General features: G+C 47.0%; 1 protein-coding gene across 2 annotated transcripts in view; it reads left to right on the plus strand.

Annotated features, from left to right (window-relative positions):
* The window catches only part of EPHA6 (EPH receptor A6), a 1,249,313-nt gene that overhangs the window by 617,444 nt on the left and 608,876 nt on the right, over positions 1-22,993 (plus strand). For both annotated transcript variants that reach the window (XM_069760991.1, XM_069760992.1), the window contains exon 5: positions 19,201-19,536. In XM_069760991.1, the coding sequence (XP_069617092.1) occupies positions 19,201-19,536 (336 nt within the window). The remainder of the gene's footprint in view (positions 1-19,200; positions 19,537-22,993) is intronic.

The following is a 22,993-nucleotide window of genomic DNA, read 5'->3' on the forward strand; positions in this document are numbered from 1 at the left end:
GATGAAATGGAACTAGGTGCGTTCGCAGTCCGAGGTCCACCGTGCAGGTAAAATCCCTGCTGCTAGTAAGACGGACTATATGGCGGTACTATAAGTATACACGCACGGGTTAACTTCACCCTGCGTGAAGGAAGCGATCCTGTTGCGTCACAGGACCGCGGTACCGCACATAGAGCGCGAGCAAGAAGTCAGCGAACTCAACCCCAACTAGGATTGAAGTCCGATTAGACACTTGCTGGCACAACACCGCAACTGGGTGTGTAAGGAAACTAAATAATAATATAAAGGCACAAGAGTGCGTGCGGTGCCGCACTGACGGACGCCACTAACCACCCAGGCTTGGGTCAGGAAAGCGCAGAGCAAGCGCACGGCGCCGTACAGGTGGACACAGCAACTGGTAGCTGTAATGTGTGTTACGTGCTGTTGGATAAGTCGGGCGCTAGATAGCAAACATACACTTTCCGCGAACAATCATTCAATAAGGAGGGTTAATTAAAGAGCGACTTTCACTCACAACACACACATATTTACAAGACAATACTAGCGCATGGCCGTGCGGTCATGCGCAGTTTATATAGCTGCAGCACAGGAAACAGCTACAGAAGTTTTGCTCTTTCAGGACCTGCCAAAAGGACCAATGGGATGTGCTGCAGTACCTGAGCATGTGACCCTCGATCTCCAACGGGAGATCCTGCCCTGGGCATGCTCAGACAGATTAAAGCAGGACTTAGATCCAGAAACGTCCACTCGCCACTGCCCAGCACTGGCTTCAATGGCAGAAGCAGGAAAAGCAGCAGTAACTCTTCGCACAGAGTCAGACTGAGCGAGACGCTGGGATCGACGTCCCTGCGGAGCAGACTCCACTGCGGCTGGAGAAGAATGGGAGACCGCAGTGGAGACGGATCGAGATTCCCCCTGTGCAGCAGAGGAAACTCGACTCCTAACATTACCCCTCCTCCTAGGGCCCCCCCCCTCCTTGAGCCGTGCTACGTTCGAAGGCAGCAATGAGCTGCGGGGCCCGAATGTGCTCAACAGGCTCCCAGGACCTGTCCTCGGGGCCATAACCCTTCCAGTCTACCAAATAAAATTTTTTGCCACGTACCACCTTGAACCCCAAAATAGCGTTCACCTCATAATCGTCCGTAGATGAACCCGATGTCCCAGCAGATGACTCGGAAAACCGGGACATATACACAGGTTTCAAGAGGGACACATGAAAGGTGTCGGTGATACCCAGGCGTGGCGGAAGGGCCAAACGATAGACCACAGGATTAACCTGCTCGAGGACCTTGAATGGGCCCAAGTAGCGAGGAGCAAATTTAGTGGACTCAACTCGCAGCCTGATGTTACGGGCGGAGAGCCACACCAAGTCGCCAGGAAAAAAGGTCGGAGCGGGGCGCCGATGAGCATCGGCGGAGGACCTCATTCTCTCCTTAGAGGCCCGAATGGCATCCTGAGTGCGGTCCCAAATATCCCGTGTCTCCACAGCCCAGTCTGCCACCCTGGAGTCGGCGGAAGACACGGGCATAGGCACGGGTACCCGTGGATGCTGACCATAGTTGAGGAGGAATGGGGTTTGTCCAGTGGAGTCGGCTACGGCGTTGTTCAGTGCAAACTCTGCCCATGATAGCAAGGATGCCCAGTCATCCTGCCTGGCTGAAACAAAATGTCGCAGGTATGTGACCAAGGTCTGGTTGGCCCTCTCTACCAACCCATTCGTCTCGGGATGATAAGCGGAAGAGAGATTCAACTCGATACTGAGAAGACGACAAAGCTCTCTCCAGAACCGAGACGCAAACTGGGGACCCCGGTCACTGACAATTTTGTTAGGCATACCATGTAGGCGAAAGATGTGTTTAATGAACAACGCTGCCAAGGCCCGTGCAGAAGGTAACCGTGGTAGCGGCACCAAATGCACCATTTTTGAGAAATGATCGGTGATGACCCAAATGATGGTACAGCCGCGAGACTTGGGTAAACCCACAACAAAGTCCATCCCGACCATCTCCCAGGGCCTATCTGCAACCGGCAAGGGATAGAGCAACCCAGCTGGCCTTTGACGCGGAGATTTATTTTTGGCGCAGGAGACACACGCCAGAATATAATCCCTGACATCCTGGACCATATGCGGCCACCAGTACGTCCTCGCCAGTAGCTCAGATGTCCTCTTTGTCCCAAAGTGTCCACCCACCCTAGACGAATGAGCCCAAGAGAGAACCTCCAGTCGCAAATTAATGGGCACAAAAGTCTTGCCTGGAGGCACAGACTCTAGTGAAACTGGCGCTACGGTTCTCAGGCTCTCGGAAGGGACAATAAGCCGAGGCTCCTCTTCCTCCTCCTCAGTTGACATAAGGGAGCGAGAGAGAGCGTCAGCACGGATATTCTTCTCCCCGGCGAGATAATGAAGTGAAAAGTGGAACCGGGAGAAGTACAGGGACCATGTGGCCTGGCGAGAATTTAGCCGCTGGGCTGTTTGCAAATAGACCAAATTTTTGTGGTCCGTGTAAACTTGGAAGGGAAACCGCGCACCTTCCAGAAGGTGTCTCCACTCCGAAAAGGCCAACTTCATTGCTAGCAACTCCCTGTCCCCGATGGAGTAGTTTCTCTCCGCTGGCGTGAAGGTCTTAGAGAAGAAGAAGCATGGATGCTTCCGACCTTGAGCATCCTTTTGATAGAGGACTGCTCCAGCACCAACGGACGAGGCATCCACCTCCATTAGGAATGGCTTATCCACATCGGGACGATGTAAGATGGGAGCGCTAGCAAAGTGGGACTTAATAGAAGTGAAGGCCTTGGAGACCTCTTCCGACCACAATTTGGGATTCGCTCCCTTCTTGGTGAGGGCTACCAAGGGAGCTACCAGAGTTGAAAAGTGGGAAATGAACTGGCGGTAATAGTTTATGAACCCCATAAAGCGCTGCACCGCTTTAAGAGAATGGGGCTCTTGCCAGTCCATCACAGCCTGTAGTTTGGCAGGATCCATAGCCAATCCCTGGGCGGAGATGATATAGCCCAGGAAAGGTAAGGACTCCTGCTCAAACACACACTTCTCCAACTTTGCATAAAGAGAGTTTGCCCGTAGGAGGTCGAAGACTCTGCCAACATCTCTCCGGTGGGAGTCAATATCTGGAGAAAAGATGAGAATATCATCCAGATAGACTACAACCGAGGTGGAAAGCATATCCCGGAAGATGTCGTTGACAAAGTCTTGGAAAACGGCAGGTGCATTACAGAGCCCGAAGGGCATCACCAGATACTCATAGTGCCCATCTCTGGTGTTAAATGCCGTTTTCCATTCGTCCCCCTCATGGATGCAAATCAGGTTATGAGCACCCCGCAGATCTAGTTTAGTAAACACTCTAGCTCCCCGAAGCCTATCGAAAAGCTCAGATATCAAAGGCAAAGGGTACTTGTTCTTAACTGTGATAGCATTAAGACCCCTGTAGTCTATGCATGGACGTAGTTCTCCATTCTTCTTCTGCACGAAAAAGAACCCTGCCCCAGCAGGTGACACTGACTTCCTGATGAACCCTCTTGCCAGATTCTCTTGAATGTACTGAGACATTGCCTCCGTTTCCGGGAGAGATAATGGATAGACTCGACCCGGGGGAGGCTCAGCACCAGGCAAGAGATCAATAGGACAGTCATAGGGGCGATGGGGCGGAAGGGTCTCCGCTGCCTTTTTGGAGAACACGTCTGCATAAGACCAATATTGCTTGGGGAGAGAGGAAAGATCTGCGGGTACCTCTGTAGTAGCAACCTGAACGCACTCTCGATGACACCTGTTCCCACAAGATTCACCCCATCCCAGAATTCTGCCTGAGGACCACTCGATGTGAGGAGAGTGGTACCGTAACCAAGGTATCCCCAAGAGAACCTCATCAATTCCCTCAGGAATGACGAGTAGAGATATAATCTCCTGATGAGATGGTGACATGGACAGAGTAAAAGGGATAGTTTGATGTGTAATCTGTGCGGGCAGTGTCGACCCATTCACCACTCGTACTTTTACTGGTTGAGATAGCATGACCAGAGGAATTGCGTGACGTTGGGCGAAGGCTGAAGACATAAAATTGCCCTCCGCCCCAGAATCCACGCAGAGTTCTACCGAGTGAGAGTATGAGCCCAATGTTATTGTCCCCTTAAAGGACAATTTGGAGGCAAACGTAGCCGTGTCTACTGCACCTCCACCAACTACCACTAGACGCTGACGTTTCCTCGACCGCTGGAGACATCTGGAGGCAAGATGTCCTGTCTGTTGGCAAAGATGACAAATCTGGAGTGCACGAGCGGTCTGGGACTTATATCCCACTCGTGACTCTACCACAGACTCATGGGGCTCAGGAGCCTGGTCTGGAGATTCCAAAGGTTTGGCGAAGGTGGGAGCCAGCCGAAACCTCTGCCTACACTGGGCTCGCTCTAACCTCCGCTCGTGAAAACGGAGATCAATACGAGTGGATAGAGTTATTAATTCCTCCAGTGTGGCGGGAATCTCCCTAGTGGCCAGGGCGTCCTTAACGTGGTCAGCCAGCCCCCTCCAAAATATTGGAATGAGGGCTTTATCCGACCACTCCAGCTCAGATGCTAAGGTGCGGAAGTGGACGGCAAAATGACTGACCAAGGACGAGCCCTGAGTCAATGCCAACAATTGGAGCGCCGTATCATGGGTGACACGAGGTCCTAAAAAGACCTGTTTCAGAGTGCTCAGAAACAACGGAGCACTCTGCACCATATGATCGCTACGCTCCCATAGCGGCGTAGCCCACTGCAACGCCCTGTCCGATAGAAGAGACACTATAAATCCCACCTTAGCCCGCTCTGTAGGGAAACGAGAGGCCAGAAGCTCGAGATGGATAGAGCACTGACTCACGAAACCCCTACAAGACTTACTGTCACCAGAGAATTTCTCTGGAAGCGGGAGGCGAGTTAGAGTCGGAACAGGAGCGGCAGTGGACAAGGTGGCTGCAGCAACACTAGCAGCCTGAACAGCGACAGCAGTGACATCCACAGCTGAGGTTGAACGCTCAAGAGCCGCCAACCTTCCCTCCAGCTGCTGGATGTACCGCTGTGAACGCTGATCGCCCATCATTTACTAGCCAGACCTTGGCGCTAGTATTATGTTAAGGACTGACGGAACACACCAAGTACAAGATGAAATGGAACTAGGTTTGTTCGCAGTCCGAGGTCCACCGTGCAGGTAAAAACCCTGCTGCTAGTAAGACGGACTATATGGCGGTACTATAAGTATACACGCACGGGTTAACTTCACCCTGCATGAAGGAAGCGATCCTGTTGCGTCACAGGACCGCGGTACCGCACATAGAGCGCGAGCAAGAAGTCAGCGAACTCAACCCCAACTAGGATTGAAGTCCGATTAGACACTTGCTGGCACAACACCGCAACTGGGTGTGTAAGGAAACTAAATAATAATATAAAGGCACAAGAGTGCGTGCGGTGCCGCACTGACGGACGCCACTAACCACCCAGGCTTGGGTCAGGAAAGCGCAGAGCAAGCGCACGGCGCCATACAGGCGGACACAGCAACTGGTAGCTGTAATGTGTGTTACGTGCTGTTGGATAAGTCGGGCGCTAGATAGCAAACATACACCTTCCGTGAACAATCATTCAATAGGGAGGGTTATTTAAAGAGCGACTTTCACTCACAACACACACACATATTTACAAGACAATACTAGCGCATGGCCGTGCGGTCATGCGCAGTTTATATAGCTGCAGCACAGGAAACAGCTACAGAAGTTTTGCCCTTTCAGGACCTGCCAAAAGGACCAATGGGATGTGCTGCAGTACCTGAGCATGTGACCCTTGATCTCCAACGGGAGATCCTGCCCTGGGCATGCTCAGACAGAGAAAAGCAGGACTTAGATCCAGAAACGTCCACTCGCCGCTGCCCAGCACTGGCTTCAATGGCAGAAGAAGGATAAGCAGCAGTAACTCTTCGCACAGAGTCAGACTGAGCGAGACACTGGGATCGAGGTCCCTGCTGAGCAGACTCCACTGCGGCTGGAGAAGAATGGGAGACCGCAGCGGAGACGGATCGAGATTCCCCCTGTGCAGCAGAGGAAACTCGACTCCTAACATTACCCCCCCTCCTAGGGCCCCCCCCCCTCCTTGAGCCGTGCTACGTTCGAAGGCAGCAATGAGCTGCGGGGCCCGAATGTGCTCAACAGGCTCCCAGGACCTGTCCTCGGGGCCATAACCCTTCCAGTCTACCAAATAAAATTTTTTGCCACGTACCGCCTTGAACCCCAAAATAGCGTTCACCTCATAATCGTCCGTAGATGAACCCGATGTCCCAGCAGATGACTCGGAAAACCGGGACATATACACGGGTTTCAAGAGGGACACATGAAAGGTGTCGGTGATACCCAGGCGTGGCGGAAGGGCCAAACGATAGACCACAGGATTAACCTGCTCGAGGACCTTGAATGGGCCCAAGTAGCGAGGAGCAAATTTAGTGGACTCAACTCGCAGCCTGATGTTACGGGCGGAGAGCCACACCAAGTCGCCAGGAAAAAAGGTCGGAGCGGGGCGCCGATGAGCATCGGCGGAGGACCTCATTCTCTCCTTAGAGGCCCGAATGGCATCCTGAGTGCGGTCCCAAATATCCCGTGTCTCCACAGCCCAGTCTGCCACCCTGGAGTCGGCGGAAGACACGGGCATAGGCACGGGTACCCGTGGATGCTGACCATAGTTGAGGAGGAATGGGGTTTGTCCAGTGGAGTCGGCTACGGCGTTGTTCAGTGCAAACTCTGCCCATGATAGCAAGGATGCCCAGTCATCCTGCCTGGCTGAAACAAAATGTCGCAGGTATGTGACCAAGGTCTGGTTGGCCCTCTCTACCAACCCATTCGTCTCGGGATGATAAGCGGAAGAGAGATTCAACTCGATACTGAGAAGACGACAAAGCTCTCTCCAGAACCGAGACGCAAACTGGGGACCCCGGTCACTGACAATTTTGTTAGGCATACCATGTAGGCGAAAGATGTGTTTAATGAACAACGCTGCCAAGGCCCGTGCAGAAGGTAACCGTGGTAGCGGCACCAAATGCACCATTTTTGAGAAATGATCGGTGATGACCCAAATGATGGTACAGCCGCGAGACTTGGGTAAACCCACAACAAAGTCCATCCCGACCATCTCCCAGGGCCTATCTGCAACCGGCAAGGGATAGAGCAACCCAGCTGGCCTTTGACGCGGAGATTTATTTTTGGCGCAGGAGACACACGCCAGAATATAATCCCTGACATCCTGGACCATATGCGGCCACCAGTACGTCCTCGCCAGTAGCTCAGATGTCCTCTTTGTCCCAAAGTGTCCACCCACCCTAGACGAATGAGCCAAAGAGAGAACCTCCAGTCGCAAATTAATGGGCACAAAAGTCTTGCCTGGAGGCACAGACTCTAGCGAAACTGGCGCTACGGTTCTCAGGCTCTCGGAAGGGACAATAAGCCGAGGCTCCTCTTCCTCCTCCTCAGTTGACATAAGGGAGCGAGAGAGAGCGTCAGCACGGATATTCTTCTCCCCGGCGAGATAATGAAGGGAAAAGTGGAACCGGGAGAAGAACAGGGACCATGTGGCCTGGCGAGAATTTAGCCGCTGGGCTGTTTGCAAATAGACCAAATTTTTGTGGTCCGTGTAAACTTGGAAGGGAAACCGCGCACCTTCCAGAAGGTGTCTCCACTCCGAAAAGGCCAACTTCATTGCTAGCAACTCCCTGTCCCCGATGGAGTAGTTTCTCTCCGCTGGCGTGAAGGTCTTAGAGAAGAAGAAGCATGGATGCTTCCGACCTTGAGCATCCTTTTGATAGAGGACTGCTCCAGCACCAACGGACGAGGCATCCACCTCCATTAGGAATGGCTTATCCACATCGGGACGATGTAAGATGGGAGCGCTAGCAAAGTGGGACTTAATAGAAGTGAAGGCCTTGGAGACCTCTTCCGACCACAATTTGGGATTCGCTCCCTTCTTGGTGAGGGCTACCAAGGGAGCTACCAGAGTTGAGAAGTGGGAAATGAACTGGCGGTAATAGTTTATGAACCCCATAAAGCGCTGCACCGCTTTAAGAGAATGGGGCTCTTGCCAGTCCATCACAGCCTGTAGTTTGGCAGGATCCATAGCCAATCCCTGGGCGGAGATGATATAGCCCAGGAAAGGTAAGGACTCCTGCTCAAACACACACTTCTCCAACTTTGCATAAAGAGAGTTTGCCCGTAGGAGGTCGAAGACTCTGCCAACATCTCTCCGGTGGGAGTCAATATCTGGAGAAAAGATGAGAATATCATCCAGATAGACTACAACCGAGGTGGAAAGCATATCCCGGAAGATGTCGTTGACAAAGTCTTGGAAAACGGCAGGTGCATTACAGAGCCCGAAGGGCATCACCAGACACTCATAGTGCCCATCTCTGGTGTTAAATGCCGTTTTCCATTCGTCCCCCTCATGGATGCAAATCAGGTTATGAGCACCCCGCAGATCTAGTTTAGTAAACACTCTAGCTCCCCGAAGCCTATCGAAAAGCTCAGATATCAAAGGCAAAGGGTACTTGTTCTTAACTGTGATAGCATTAAGACCCCTGTAGTCTATGCATGGACGTAGTTCTCCATTCTTCTTCTGCACGAAAAAGAACCCTGCCCCAGCAGGTGACACTGACTTCCTGATGAACCCTCTTGCCAGATTCTCTTGAATGTACTGAGACATTGCCTCCGTTTCCGGGAGAGATAATGGATAGACTCGACCCGGGGGAGGCTCAGCACCAGGCAAGAGATCAATAGGACAGTCATAGGGGCGATGGGGCGGAAGGGTCTCCGCTGCCTTTTTGGAGAACACGTCTGCATAAGACCAATATTGCTTGGGGAGAGAGGAAAGATCTGCGGGTACCTCTGTAGTAGCAACCTGAACGCACTCTCGATGACACCTGTTCCCACAAGATTCACCCCATCCCAGAATTCTGCCTGAGGACCACTCGATGTGAGGAGAGTGGTACCGTAACCAAGGTATCCCCAAGAGAACCTCATCAATTCCCTCAGGAATGACGAGTAGAGATATAATCTCCTGATGAGATGGTGACATGGACAGAGTAAAAGGGATAGTTTGATGTGTAATCTGTGCGGGCAGTGTCGACCCATTCACCACTCGTACTTTTACTGGTTGAGATAGCATGACCAGAGGAATTGCGTGACGTTGGGCGAAGGCTGAAGACATAAAATTGCCCTCCGCCCCAGAATCCACGCAGAGTTCTACCGAGTGAGAGTATGAGCCCAATGTTATTGTCCCCTTAAAGGACAATTTGGAGGCAAACGTAGCCGTGTCTACTGCACCTCCACCAACTACCACTAGACGCTGACGTTTCCTCGACCGCTGGAGACATCTGGAGGCAAGATGTCCTGTCTGTTGGCAAAGATGACAAATCTGGAGTGCACGAGCGGTCTGGGACTTATATCCCACTCGTGACTCTACCACAGACTCATGGGGCTCAGGAGCCTGGTCTGGAGATTCCAAAGGTTTGGCGAAGGTGGGAGCCAGCCGAAACCTCTGCCTACACTGGGCTCGCTCTAACCTCCGCTCGTGAAAACGGAGATCAATACGAGTGGATAGAGTTATTAATTCCTCCAGTGTGGCGGGAATCTCCCTAGTGGCCAGGGCGTCCTTAACGTGGTCAGCCAGCCCCCTCCAAAATATTGGAATGAGGGCTTTATCCGACCACTCCAGCTCAGATGCTAAGGTGCGGAAGTGGACGGCAAAATGACTGACCAAGGACGAGCCCTGAGTCAATGCCAACAATTGGAGCGCCGTATCATGGGTGACACGAGGTCCTAAAAAGACCTGTTTCAGAGTGCTCAGAAACAACGGAGCACTCTGTACCATATGATCGCTACGCTCCCATAGCGGCGTAGCCCACTGCAACGCCCTGTCCGATAGAAGAGACACTATAAATCCCACCTTAGCCCGCTCTGTAGGGAAACGAGAGGCCAGAAGCTCGAGATGGATAGAGCACTGACTCACGAAACCCCTACAAGACTTACTGTCACCAGAGAATTTCTCTGGAAGCGGGAGGCGAGTTAGAGTCGGAACAGGAGCGGCAGTGGACAAGGTGGCTGCAGCAACACTAGCAGCCTGAACAGCGACAGCAGTGACATCCACAGCTGAGGTTGAACGCTCAAGAGCCGCCAACCTTCCCTCCAGCTGCTGGATGTACCGCTGTGAACGCTGATCGCCCATCATTTACTAGCCAGACCTTGGCGCTAGTATTATGTTAAGGACTGACGGAACACACCAAGTACAAGATGAAATGGAACTAGGTTTGTTCGCAGTCCGAGGTCCACCGTGCAGGTAAAAACCCTGCTGCTAGTAAGACGGACTATATGGCGGTACTATAAGTATACACGCACGGGTTAACTTCACCCTGCATGAAGGAAGCGATCCTGTTGCGTCACAGGACCGTGGTACCGCACATAGAGCGCGAGCAAGAAGTCAGCGAACTCAACCCCAACTAGGATTGAAGTCCGATTAGACACTTGCTGGCACAACACCGCAACTGGGTGTGTAAGGAAACTAAATAATAATATAAAGGCACAAGAGTGCGTGCGGTGCCGCACTGACGGACGCCACTAACCACCCAGGCTTGGGTCAGGAAAGCGCAGAGCAAGCGCACGGCGCCATACAGGCGGACACAGCAACTGGTAGCTGTAATGTGTGTTACGTGCTGTTGGATAAGTCGGGCGCTAGATAGCAAACATACACCTTCCGTGAACAATCATTCAATAGGGAGGGTTATTTAAAGAGCGACTTTCACTCACAACACACACACATATTTACAAGACAATACTAGCGCATGGCCGTGCGGTCATGCGCAGTTTATATAGCTGCAGCACAGGAAACAGCTACAGAAGTTTTGCCCTTTCAGGACCTGCCAAAAGGACCAATGGGATGTGCTGCAGTACCTGAGCATGTGACCCTTGATCTCCAACGGGAGATCCTGCCCTGGGCATGCTCAGACAGAGAAAAGCAGGACTTAGATCCAGAAACGTCCACTCGCCGCTGCCCAGCACTGGCTTCAATGGCAGAAGAAGGATAAGCAGCAGTAACTCTTCGCACAGAGTCAGACTGAGCGAGACACTGGGATCGACGTCCCTGCTGAGCAGACTCCACTGCGGCTGGAGAAGAATGGGAGACCGCAGCGGAGACAGATCGAGATTCCCCCTGTGCAGCAGAGGAAACTCGACTCCTAACATAGAACCCACTTGTATAATAGATAGGTAGTAGATTTCAGTCTCAGCAATATTTTATTTTTTATTTGGAATAACACCAGCTCAGCTGAAGTACGGCACTAAACTAGATCAGATACTTGTTTTCTGATCTTCGGTTTATTGAATAGCCTTATCCACTCAGACTGCACTTGTGAGATTGTTCAATGCGCATAGGCTGCCATTGTTCTTTGCAGCACAAGTCCTGTTTACACAGGAAAATGATGTGCTGCTGAGAATGACGGCCTTTTGTGCATCACAAAAGATCATTTCACCCAAAGAACGAACATTTTACTTGTTCAACTAGTGATCGGCAGCGTGTTTGGACTGCAAGATTATTGGGAAATGAGCATTCCTAAGAACAGTCATTCATGACAATTTTGCTGTGGTAATGGACTTTAAAGCAGAAGTTTGTGCTTCAGAGTTGATCCTCTTTAACTTGCAGAAAGACCATAGGCAACTAATTTAGAATTACAAAAATGAAACTCTGGTCACTCAGTAGCAAGTTTATTGTCACGACTCTGTTGTCGGGTCAGGGGCTTCTTCCCTGTCTCTAATGCTAGGGGTACCCTAGCTTGCCCTGTTCCACGGATTACTTCTGATGGTGAAGATGCAAGGGCCACATACATTGATTTAACTTCTGAATCTGCCATCAGTTTGTACCGTTCCCCCACTGAAGGTTGAAGAAAGTTGTAGTGTACCGTAATACACAAACCAGACTAACAAGGTAATATGAACAGGGATAAAGGAAAATATCAGTTATACAAATATCCACATAAACCACAGAGGAAAACACCGGGGAGTGAAGGATGGGGTAAAACCAAAGTAGGAGAAGAAAGGGAATCATCACACACTCAAAACCTAGCAAGAGTCACAGATAAATCCACCAAATGCCTTCTCCATCAACAACCTCCAGCCATGCAGCTTAAGCTACTCTGACAATGATTATATAGGAGATGGGAGTGGGTAACACTGCGCAGCTGAGAGCCTTAGCTCCAGGAGCTCTCAACTGAGCAGATTAACCCCTGCACTGCTAAAATAATTTTCCACCTTTTAATATGAAGGTGAAGTGCTTCTAATCAGTGCAAGAGTATGAGAAATATGACACTGTAGTCTTCTGGCTCCTTTTTGTTGAGGTAAACCTGTGATACTTATTCAGACGCTTCCTTGATTATCCCCCCATCTGTAATCTTTATATGCCAGTCTTTTATAGCCACATCATAGTTCCTTTTTGTGGCTACCTAGTACAGAAGGTGAAGGCCCTCCTGAAGTAAAGTAGGAATATACAACAGCACTCTGGTATCTAGTAGAAATGAGGTTTGAATCGGTTTGAGAACAGTGAATTTGCCTTCAATTTAAGCAAAATAAATTGTATCCTCCTGAATCCATATTTTATGTGATTCACTTTCTGCGAATTCCTCATTTGATCCCCATTTTGTTGATTCATAAAGGGCCAGGCAAAGGTTAATAATAGTCAACTGTCTGCTTAGCTGTCCCACGTGCTGAAGCCCTCCGTCCGATCCTCATTGTAGCTTTGTATTCTTTACTCCTCCACCACATGCAACATCGTCTTCTTTCATCTACAGTCTGTGCCTGGGCTTTCACTGCCAAGTTGACCTCTAATGTCATGATACATATTGCAATGTCATGATGTGCGGCACCTAAAGCTTGGTCAACATCTCGGGCAAGTTGTGGTGCCATGACATGTGCTGTGATGTATTACCGTACTTGGTACCAGAAGCCCTGATGCATAGTAAAGATGGAGGATGCCAATGTCATGTGCAATAAAGAATAGAGAGCTGAACAACGGACAACGTGGCACTTGGACAGGTGATCACCACAAGGAGATTTTTTTTTTTGTCACTCTACGTTTAACATGATCTGGGGTGTGGAGAAACCACAGAACATACCGGTAAATTTGGTAGCTCACTTGAATTTGGCAAGGACAATAAAATAGAATTGAATGTGCCTTGCTATTATAAGGCATAACCCATTTAATTTTCCCTTGCCTAATTCAAGCAAATCACCAAGTTTTCATTTAGGCAGATTTGCTCGTCATTAGCAGCTGGTAATCTACACTCCTCCTGTTGACCTCACTCAAATCAGTCAAAAACGCAGGCCAAAACGCAGGGCAAAATCACACCAAAAATGCACCAAAACACAGGGTAAAAATTCACCAAAAACAAACGAAAAACGGAGGGCAATACGCACCAAAAACGCACCAAAGACGCAGGGCAAAGAGCATAAAAAACAAGGAAAAAATTCACCAAAAACACAGGGCAAAAATGCACCAAAAATACAGGGCAAAAACATACCAAAAACACATGGCAAAATCACACCAAAAATGCACGAAAAACACAGGGCAAAAAAGAACCAATACACATGAAAAATGCACGGCAATACACTCCAAAAACTCACCAAAGATGCAAAATGCCTAAAAAACACAGGGCAAAATGCACCAAAAACACAGGGCAAAAACGCACCAAAAACAAGGCAAAAACGCACCAAAAGCACAGGGCAAAAATGCACCAAAAACATACGGCAAAAAATGCGCCTTTTTGCAGTTGCGTTTTTTTTTGCCAAGAGATGCAGACATTTCTGCATCCATTTACACAATGCGTGCACATATCCTTAGGGTATCCATTCATTCTGTTAGAGGTCATCACCACCAGAAGTAACACAGCTATAATAATATGGTGCAGCACGTAATTCTTAAATAACAAAGTGTCTTAATAATATGGGCACGTCTCTACAAGAAACCTCAAACAAATAATGGGAAATACATTGTAATATCTCCTTTATAGTATTAACAAGCTGCGGTGAAGACCACACGGTGTTTTCAGCACTTCTCACTTGAATACTTTGGATGCAGATCCCGATGATTATCACTTAGTAGTCTGGAATCGAAGCGTTGACATGACAAGGTTCCTTTATCACCTTGAATTGTTCTGTGCATGAATGGAATTGAAAAAGAGTTATTACAGTACATGGGTGTACATAATAACAGCGAGTGGCGGCATCTGCTGAAATATTGCAGCTTTAGGGAACAAATAAGTGCACCACAATCATCTTAATAGACTGCAAATGCTGATGCTAGCTGAAGGATCATAGGAAGAAGAAACTTCAGGATTTCCCTAGAAGGGAAGTTAAGGACTTGTCCGCCTCTGGGAATATTGCTTTTTTTTACCGACTGTATTTTTCTTACTTTTGTATTTGAGGCTAAAAGTCATTTTTGCAATTTAATGTTCTAAAATAAAATGTTGCACCATTTGGCTTTTTATAGCCTGATTGTTTCCCTGTACATTGAATTTTAATGTGGTCTGTGGTCATAAATCAGCTGAGAGGAGCTAATAAAAACAAATGCATTAGAATTGGATTGAGGTGACTGACACATTCTAAGTTAACTCATTCAACAGCCAACAATAAGCAATGAACAAAATGGACAAGGATGAACAAAACATGCCATATTTAGAGTATATAAGGCTGGAGTCACACTACCGTATGGCATCTGATGCGAGATGCTAATGACCCTCGGCTCCTGCTCTGCTGCGAGCTTCAGTGATCTGTGCTCCAATCCTCTCACATGAGAGAATCAGAGCACAGCTGTGGAGGAGACGGAGAAAGTAATTTCTCCATCTCTTCCATTGCCGGCATCAGCGGGAATCGCACTACACTCGGGTGATACCTGAGTGCTGTGCAATATTTAACACGCACCCAGAGACTAGTATGGGTAAGTGCGATATGATTCAATTGTTTTCGCATGGCATGAGAAAAAAATCGCAAATATGAGCTGCACCATAATATGACATTGGGCCAAGGGCAGTCCAATTTTTTATCGGATTCCACTCGTCCGATTTCATTTCATCGCAAATGAAATAGAGAGCCCTTATGGATATCACTCAGCCCAATGTAATACTATGGGGCAGCTCACATCTGCTATTTTTTTGTCATGCCGATTCGGGATTCGAAAACAATGGCAGCATGCTGGGATTGCATCCTAGAATTGGATCTCATACAAGTCTATGGGTGCGTGTGGAACATTGCACTGCACTCAGATATCACCGGAGTGCAGTGCAATTCCTGCCAGCACCGACCATGGAGAAGATGGAGAAATCACTTTCGCCATCTCCTCCACACCTGTGCTGCCATCCTCTGATGTGAGAGGATCGGAGCACAGAGCTCTGACACTCGGATCACGCTCTCAGCAGAGCTAGAGTCGAGTGTCTTTAGCATATAGCATACCATGCTCTCACATAGGAGGCCATGATGGTGTGACTCCAGCCTCAAACCTTAAACTTGTCCTTAAAAATAAATAAAAAACCTATGACTTTTATGTTTTATACCCTAAATATGACAATATACCTTAGTTTTTACCCATAAACAATGGAAGGTGACAAGGACTTTGTGGTAGAAGAATCCTCAGGTCTTGGTCCCCAGAATAGTTGTAGATTGTTGGCGATAGTCCTGATGAAGCAGTGAGTTGTTTTCAGGGGTGGACAGATCATTGGTGCAACCTGTGCAGCAGCACAGAAACCCAAGAGGTAAGGGGGCCAATTTCTAGCCCCCAAAGCAGGTACAATTTTAGCAGCTCTTGGGCTGCAAAGGGCCCATATATTGTTATTGTACACAGCGGTCTTTTACTGTCTGTGTCCACCAGTGGTTGATTCGAAATGAAGCCAAAATTAAAAATTAGGAGTAGGACAAGAAATGGGAAACAAATTAAAGGACAAAACTGGTATTTAGTCAGGCAAAAGGTCATACTCCAAATCTGGAATCAGCAGTAAAAAGCATCAGAATCAGGAAGCAGTAACGGAATTTACCTTAATCAGTAGGTCACATGCTGAAACTAAGATCTTTAAAAAGGCCACCAAAGTCCAGCATGATTTTTTTGGTGCCAGTTATCCATCTTAACTCCATATTGACTATAAAAGCATGAAAGAAAGATGACCAATCTGGAGCAGCAATGATGTTCGGTTGCTTTGCAGGGGAGTGGGTAACATTTTGGAGAACACACATACCCACATTGATCTCCAGAGCATGGACTTCTATCATGGACATTGGACCCCTCCATACTCTGCCTTGGCTCGGCTCACTTAGGAGGACAGCAGAGGCCATCCATTAGGGCAGTGTTTTTCAACCTTTTTTGAGCCGCGGCACACTTTTTATACTTAAAAAATCCCGAGGCACACCACCAACCAAAATGGCACAAAATGGTGCGTCCAGGTTTGAGATGAAAGTCTGCAGTCATTCTATGTGACTGCAGGCTTCTGAATTCTCACAGCGCAAGCACTGCACACTTTCAGGATTCTCCCTTGCCGGTGGCCAGAGTGGACGGTCATGACAGCACAAGTATGTGATTTGGATACTTCTGGCCACATTCTAACTAGACGTGTCCGGCCTCAGTCAATTCATTTTCATTGAATGAGGCCACACATGTCTAGTCAGCACGTGACCGCATGTATGTAAATCACCAACATCAGAGAATTACGATAGCAGTGTGCACTGTGAGAATTCAGAAGTCTGCAGTCACATAGTATGACTGCAGACTCATCACAACCTTGGACATCCCCTTTAATGTTCCTAACAAATAAAAATGAGAATTAGTATCACAAAAAAAACACATTTACATCCAGGTACCTGATAGATGACGTTGTTTGTGGAGTTGCCTCTTTATTTTCATCTTCACCTTGTCCAGATGCCATGATGACTCTTCTCATCCACCGGCAGAGCTCGTTTCTGCAGACTTCCATCTTCTCCTGTCTTCTGCAGCACATCCCGACACAACACCCTTAAAGATAGCAGTGTTATTATAATGTTCCGGAATAACAATATCTGCCCTAGGCTGAGCCCCTGAGTAAATAATTGCCCCTTACTTTATTCCCAGCACATAATATGACCCTCACTGTCCCTCTTATGGTACATGCCATCCACACTACCCTCTCTCTCTTTTCCATACTTCACACTGCCTTCTCATACGGTGTCCCTCATAGAGAGCCCAGTCTCTCTACTGTGCCCCTTCATTACACTCCTCCTACTTGGCATACTGTCTCCTCCTGGCTGTTACCCTCACACTACTCAGTATCTATTATGTGTCCACTCACACTTTCATCCCCCCATACTGTCTGCACACATTTCTAATAGCTTCCTCATGTACATCCCCCCCTGCTAACATACCCCTTTGCTCTCTCCATATTTCCTCCTCACACATTCCCCCGACTCCCCATACTGTCCTCACACATCCCATCACCGTTGCTCCCAGTACTGTCAGCACACATTTTTCCCCTCGCTACTGTGTCCACCCCCATCTCCCCACTCACCCTCATCTCCCCACTCACCCCCATCTCCCCACTCACCCCCACAGAATATATCCACTGCCCTTCCGATAGAATAAATCCATCCCCTTCCACACAGAATAAATGCACCCTGCCCCACACATGCTAAATAAATTCCAGCCCCCCCACGTACACACTGAATAAATCCCCCCACTCACTGAATAAATCCCCCCACACACTGAATAAATCCCCCCCACACACTGAATAAATCCCCCCCACACACTGAATAAATCCCCCCATACACTGAATAAATCCCCCCACTCACTGAATAAATCCCCCCCACACACACTGAATAAATCCCCCCACACACACTGAATAAATCCCCCCCACACACTGAATAAATCCCCCCCACACACTGAATAAATCCCCCCCACACACTGAATAAATCCCCCCACTCACTGAATAAATCCCCCCCCACACTGAATAAATCCCCCCCACACTGAATAAATCCCCCCACACACTTAATAAATCCCCCCACATACTCCCCATAAACCCACCCCACGCTGAATAAATCCCCCCACACTTAATAAATCCCCCCACACACTTAATAAATCCCCCCACATACTCCACATAAACCCACCCCACGCTGAATCTTCGGTGTCTTCAGCTCCACAGCACAGGAGCACTTACCACCAAGTCTCTTCTTTCTCCTGCGCGCCGGATAGTGACGCCAGCAGCGTGATCACATGACTTGATCACGCTGCTGGCGTCGCTCTGACCCAGCGGTCAGAGCCTCAATTGTACTCGCAGCTGGTAATTGTCTGCGAGTACAATTGATCTCCGGGAGCCGGCGCGCTGCAGCTTCTCTGTGCCGGCTGTCAGCTTGACAGTCGGCACAGAGAACAGCTGACTCCCGTTCCCCCGCGGCACACCCGACCATGTGTCGCGGCACACTAGTGTGCCGCGGCACACTGGTTGAAAAACACTGCATTAGGGAACAAGTCCTATAAGATATATAATAAAACTAAACATTTAATTGAGTAGCAATAATTTTCCTGAAAATAAATCTTTTTCCCAAACATAAAACATCATTATAGGGAGCGTCTAATGCTTTATAAAGGCAATGTATACATGATAGTAGAAATTGTCAGTCTGGGATTTTATCTTTGAGACGTGACTGCTCTTATATTCTGAGCGGCATCAGTAATATCGTTTTTTGGCATAAGTGGCATTCGATTGGAGCTTCATTTCTTTGATTGCAGTTTACTGTTAGAGGGAAGCACCTGTTGCATGGAGGCTTTGATGATCCATCTCTGTAGTATTGGCTTTATTTGTGTTGCTTGCCTTGGCTAGCTTTCACTTGCAAAATGGATGAGATGTTAAAAAGAGACATGAATTTTTAACACATTTTAAATTAAATCATTAGATTTCTTGAGCTAAATGCAATTTCATAAGGGTCTGAAGTAAGTGCTCTTGGCAGTGGTTGCGATGTCCCTGTAGGGGGCTGATTACTAACTAAGACTTGATTATTGGAGGAATGATTGCCTCATAGACTACTACTGGGAAATCAAAGTATGTGCCCGAAACAAAAGAGCTTGAAGGTGGGATGTCACCCAGATTGTATTAATTTGTTACATTCTCTATTGTTTATTTTTGGCTTACAGAACCACCTTCAGCTCCAAGAAATGTCAATTTTAACTTGAATGAAACAGCCCTGTATCTGGAGTGGAGTCCACCTTTTGACACCGGAGGCAGGAAGGACCTCATCTACAATGTTATTTGCAAGAAATGCGGGTCAGACCTCAGCCAATGTGAACTTTGCGGTGGGGGAATTCGATTTGCACCTCGACATTCAGGATTGGTTAACTCCTCGGTCACCATCCTGGACTTTTTATCTCACGTCAACTATACTTTTGATATTGAGGCAATCAATGGAGTCTCGGAACTCAGCTTATCTCCTAGGCAATATACCTCCATCACCATCACAACCGATCAAGAAGGTAGGTTTAACTTTTTTATGGTGGGAATGCTTTGAAGATTAAGTAAAATATTATGTAAGAATCATTTTTGACCATGGCAATTGAAATTTTTATTAAGACCACTGATATTTAAGACCTCAGACCTCTCGATATAATATGTATAATTTATTAATGCCCTGTTTGATTAATCACCACTTTTCCTTCATTGCTGTCCTTAAAGTTAAAGGTGTATTATTAAGTTTACAATCTGTTCTTTATCCATTTGATATTGGATAACCTCCCAATTGCTGGGAGTCTGACATATGGATCTCACCAATCCTGAGAACCGGGAATCGTAAGAACCTTTCGGGAGTAGAGTGATGGTCAATCATGCTCACCCCTCTCCATTCATTCTTAACGAGTCTTATGGAGATAGCTGAGCAATGCACTCGGCTGGTCTTTAGCACTCCTATAAGAATGAATGATTGAGCATCACTCCATTCACTAGGAGGTCTTCAGATTCCCGATTCTCAGGATCGGTGGGGATAGCTTAGCTTTTCAATCACTACTCAGATCCCCAGTGATCAGGAAGTTATCCCGTATCCCTTGGATAGGCCATAACTTCCAAACTGAAGACAACACCATTAACATCCCATCCCTTAGGTAGTTTTCTTTGGTAGTCTCCTCTCCATCAGCAGTTACTGGTTTGCCGACACATGCGCACTTACCGCTATTACTATTAGTTTCCCTATATTCTAAAGATGAAGGATTTAACTCGCTGAAAAAGTACAGACAGTAGGAAGCGCTGAGTAATTATAGGAAAGTGGCACTGCCCTATTTACAAACCACCCAAATTTCAAGACTAAATGGAAGAAAGAACTAAATTAGAAAGAACATTCTCAAATTTTAATCTATGACTATGATATAAAAATCTGTTGCTTGCATTGATGTTCCACGGAACATGTTGTCCCCGTATTGTCTACCTTACTTTTTTATGTGCATCTCATGTATATCTAGATTTTCTTTTTGTGATAATATATTTTAAAACATGAAAAATATATTTTTAATTAATAGTACAATGCAATCGAATACAAAGAAACTATCAAATAGAAATATATAGATTGCATTACATCTATACCTAGGGTTGTTAGAATTGGTTTACGGAACAAATCCTCCAGCCTGTAAAAGACGGTAAAACTTATTTGCCAAGTCTAAGTTTTTGTGGATGAACTGAGTCCTGTAGAACTATAGCAAACAAGTGTTCCCTAAACTGTTGACATATTTGGTGCCACTTGCGCACATGGTGGTCAATAAACCTAAAGGCCCCCAAAGCACATACCCATGCCATCAATGGAAACATTTCTTCTTATTGCCACGTGTCTATTCTGAAGACCATAATAGTGGAGTCGAGTAAGAGGACCATCTTTTGAAAATGTCCGAAGGCCGTATCTGACATTTTATCTATTGTGAAATAATTAATAATTACAGTTAGGGCCAGAAATATTTGGGCAGTGACACAATTTTCGCGAGTTGGGCTCTGCATGCCACCACATTGGATTTGAAATGAAACCTCTACAAGAGAATTCAAGTGCAGATTGTAACGTTTAATTTGAAGGGTTGAACAAAAATATCTGATAGAAAATGTAGGAATTGTACACATTTCTTTACAAACACTCCACATTTTAGGAGGTCAAAAGTAATTGGACAAATAAACATAACCCAAACAAAATATTTTTATTTTCAATATTTTGTTGCAAATCCTTTGGAGGCAATCACTGCCTTAAGTCTGGAACCCATGGACATCACCAAACGCTGGGTTTCCTCCTTCTTAATGCTTTGCCAGGCCTTTACAGCCGCAGCCTTCAGGTCTTGCTTGTTTGTGGGTCTTTCCGTCTTAAGTCTGGATTTGAGCAAGTGAAATGCATGCTCAATTGGGTTTAGATCTGGAGATTGACTTGGCCATTGCAGAATGTTCCACTTTTTGGCACTCATGAACTCCTGGGTAGCTTTGGCTGTATGCTTGGGGTCATTGTCCATCTGTACTATGAAGCGCCGTCCAATCAACTTTGCAGCATTTGGCTGAATCTGGGCTGAAAGTATATCCCGGTACACTTCAGAATTCATCTGGCTACTCTTGTCTGCTCTTATGTCATCAATAAACACAAGTGACCCAGTGCCATTGAAAGCCATGCATGCCCATGCCATCACGTTGCCTCCACCATGTTTTACAGAGGATGTGGTGTGCCTTGGATCATGTGCCGTTCCCTTTCTTCTCCAAACTTTTTTCTTCCCATCATTCTGGTACAGGTTGATCTTTGTCTCATCTGTCCATAGAATACTTTTCCAGAACTGAGCTGGCTTTTTGAGGTGTTTTTCTGCAAATTTAACTCTGGCCTGTCTATTTTTGGTATTGATGGATGGTTTGCATCTAGATGTGAACCCTTTGTATTTACTGTCATGGAGTCTTCTCTTTACTGTTGACTTAGAGACAGATACACCTACTTCACTGAGAGTGTTCTGGACTTCAGTTGATGTTGTGAACGGGTTCTTCTTCACCAAATTAAGTATGCGGCGATCATCCACCACTGTTGTCATCCGTGGACGCCCAGGCCTTTTTGAGTTCCCAAGCTCACCAGTCAATTCCTTTTTTCTCAGAATGTACCCAACTGTTGATTTTGCTACTCCAAGCATGTCTGCGATCTCTCTGATGGATTTTTTCTTTTTTTTCAGCCTCAGGATGTTCTGCTTCACCTCAATTGAGAGTTCCTTTGACCGCATGTTGTCTGCTCACAGCAACAGCTTCCAAATGCAAAATCACACACCTGGAATCCACCCCTGACCTTTTAACTACTTCATTGATTACAGGTTAACGAGGGAGACGCCTTCAGAGTTAATTGCAGCCCTTAGAGTCCATTGTCCAATTACTTTTGGTCCCTTGAAAAAGAGGACGCTATGCATTACAGAGCTATGATTCCTAAACCCTTTCTCCGATTTGGATGTGGAAACTATCATATTGCAGCTGGGAGTGTGCACTTTCAGTCCATATTATATATATAATTGTACTTCTGAACATGTTTTTGTAAACAGCTAAAATAACAAAACTTGTGTCACTGTCCAAATATTTCTGGCCCTAACTGTACATATGATAATTTTAAAGTCAAATAAATTAAACTTAGTAAATTACTATTGTAAATATAGGGTTGTTTTGGATTGTGTAAACCACAGGACGTAATTCATCATTGCATTTTTGCCATTTTTTAGATGTGAAAATCTCTAAATTATGGACCTTTTCTGACAAATTCATCAAACTATTTGAGCTTTTTTTAAAGTTTTAAAGTATTTTGTTTCTCTAGTTTTTTTTATTTTTTAGGTCAATTAGGTATTTACAGATGTTTTAGCCTGGGTTCACAAAGCATTTGCCATTACACAACCAGCTCTGCCCTCACCTACTGCATCCTCACCCATCCCTTGTAGATTGTGAGCCCTCGCGGGCAGGGTC

Source organism: Ranitomeya imitator, chromosome 3 (assembly GCF_032444005.1).
Source record: "Ranitomeya imitator isolate aRanImi1 chromosome 3, aRanImi1.pri, whole genome shotgun sequence".
NCBI lineage: Eukaryota > Metazoa > Chordata > Amphibia > Anura > Dendrobatidae > Ranitomeya > Ranitomeya imitator.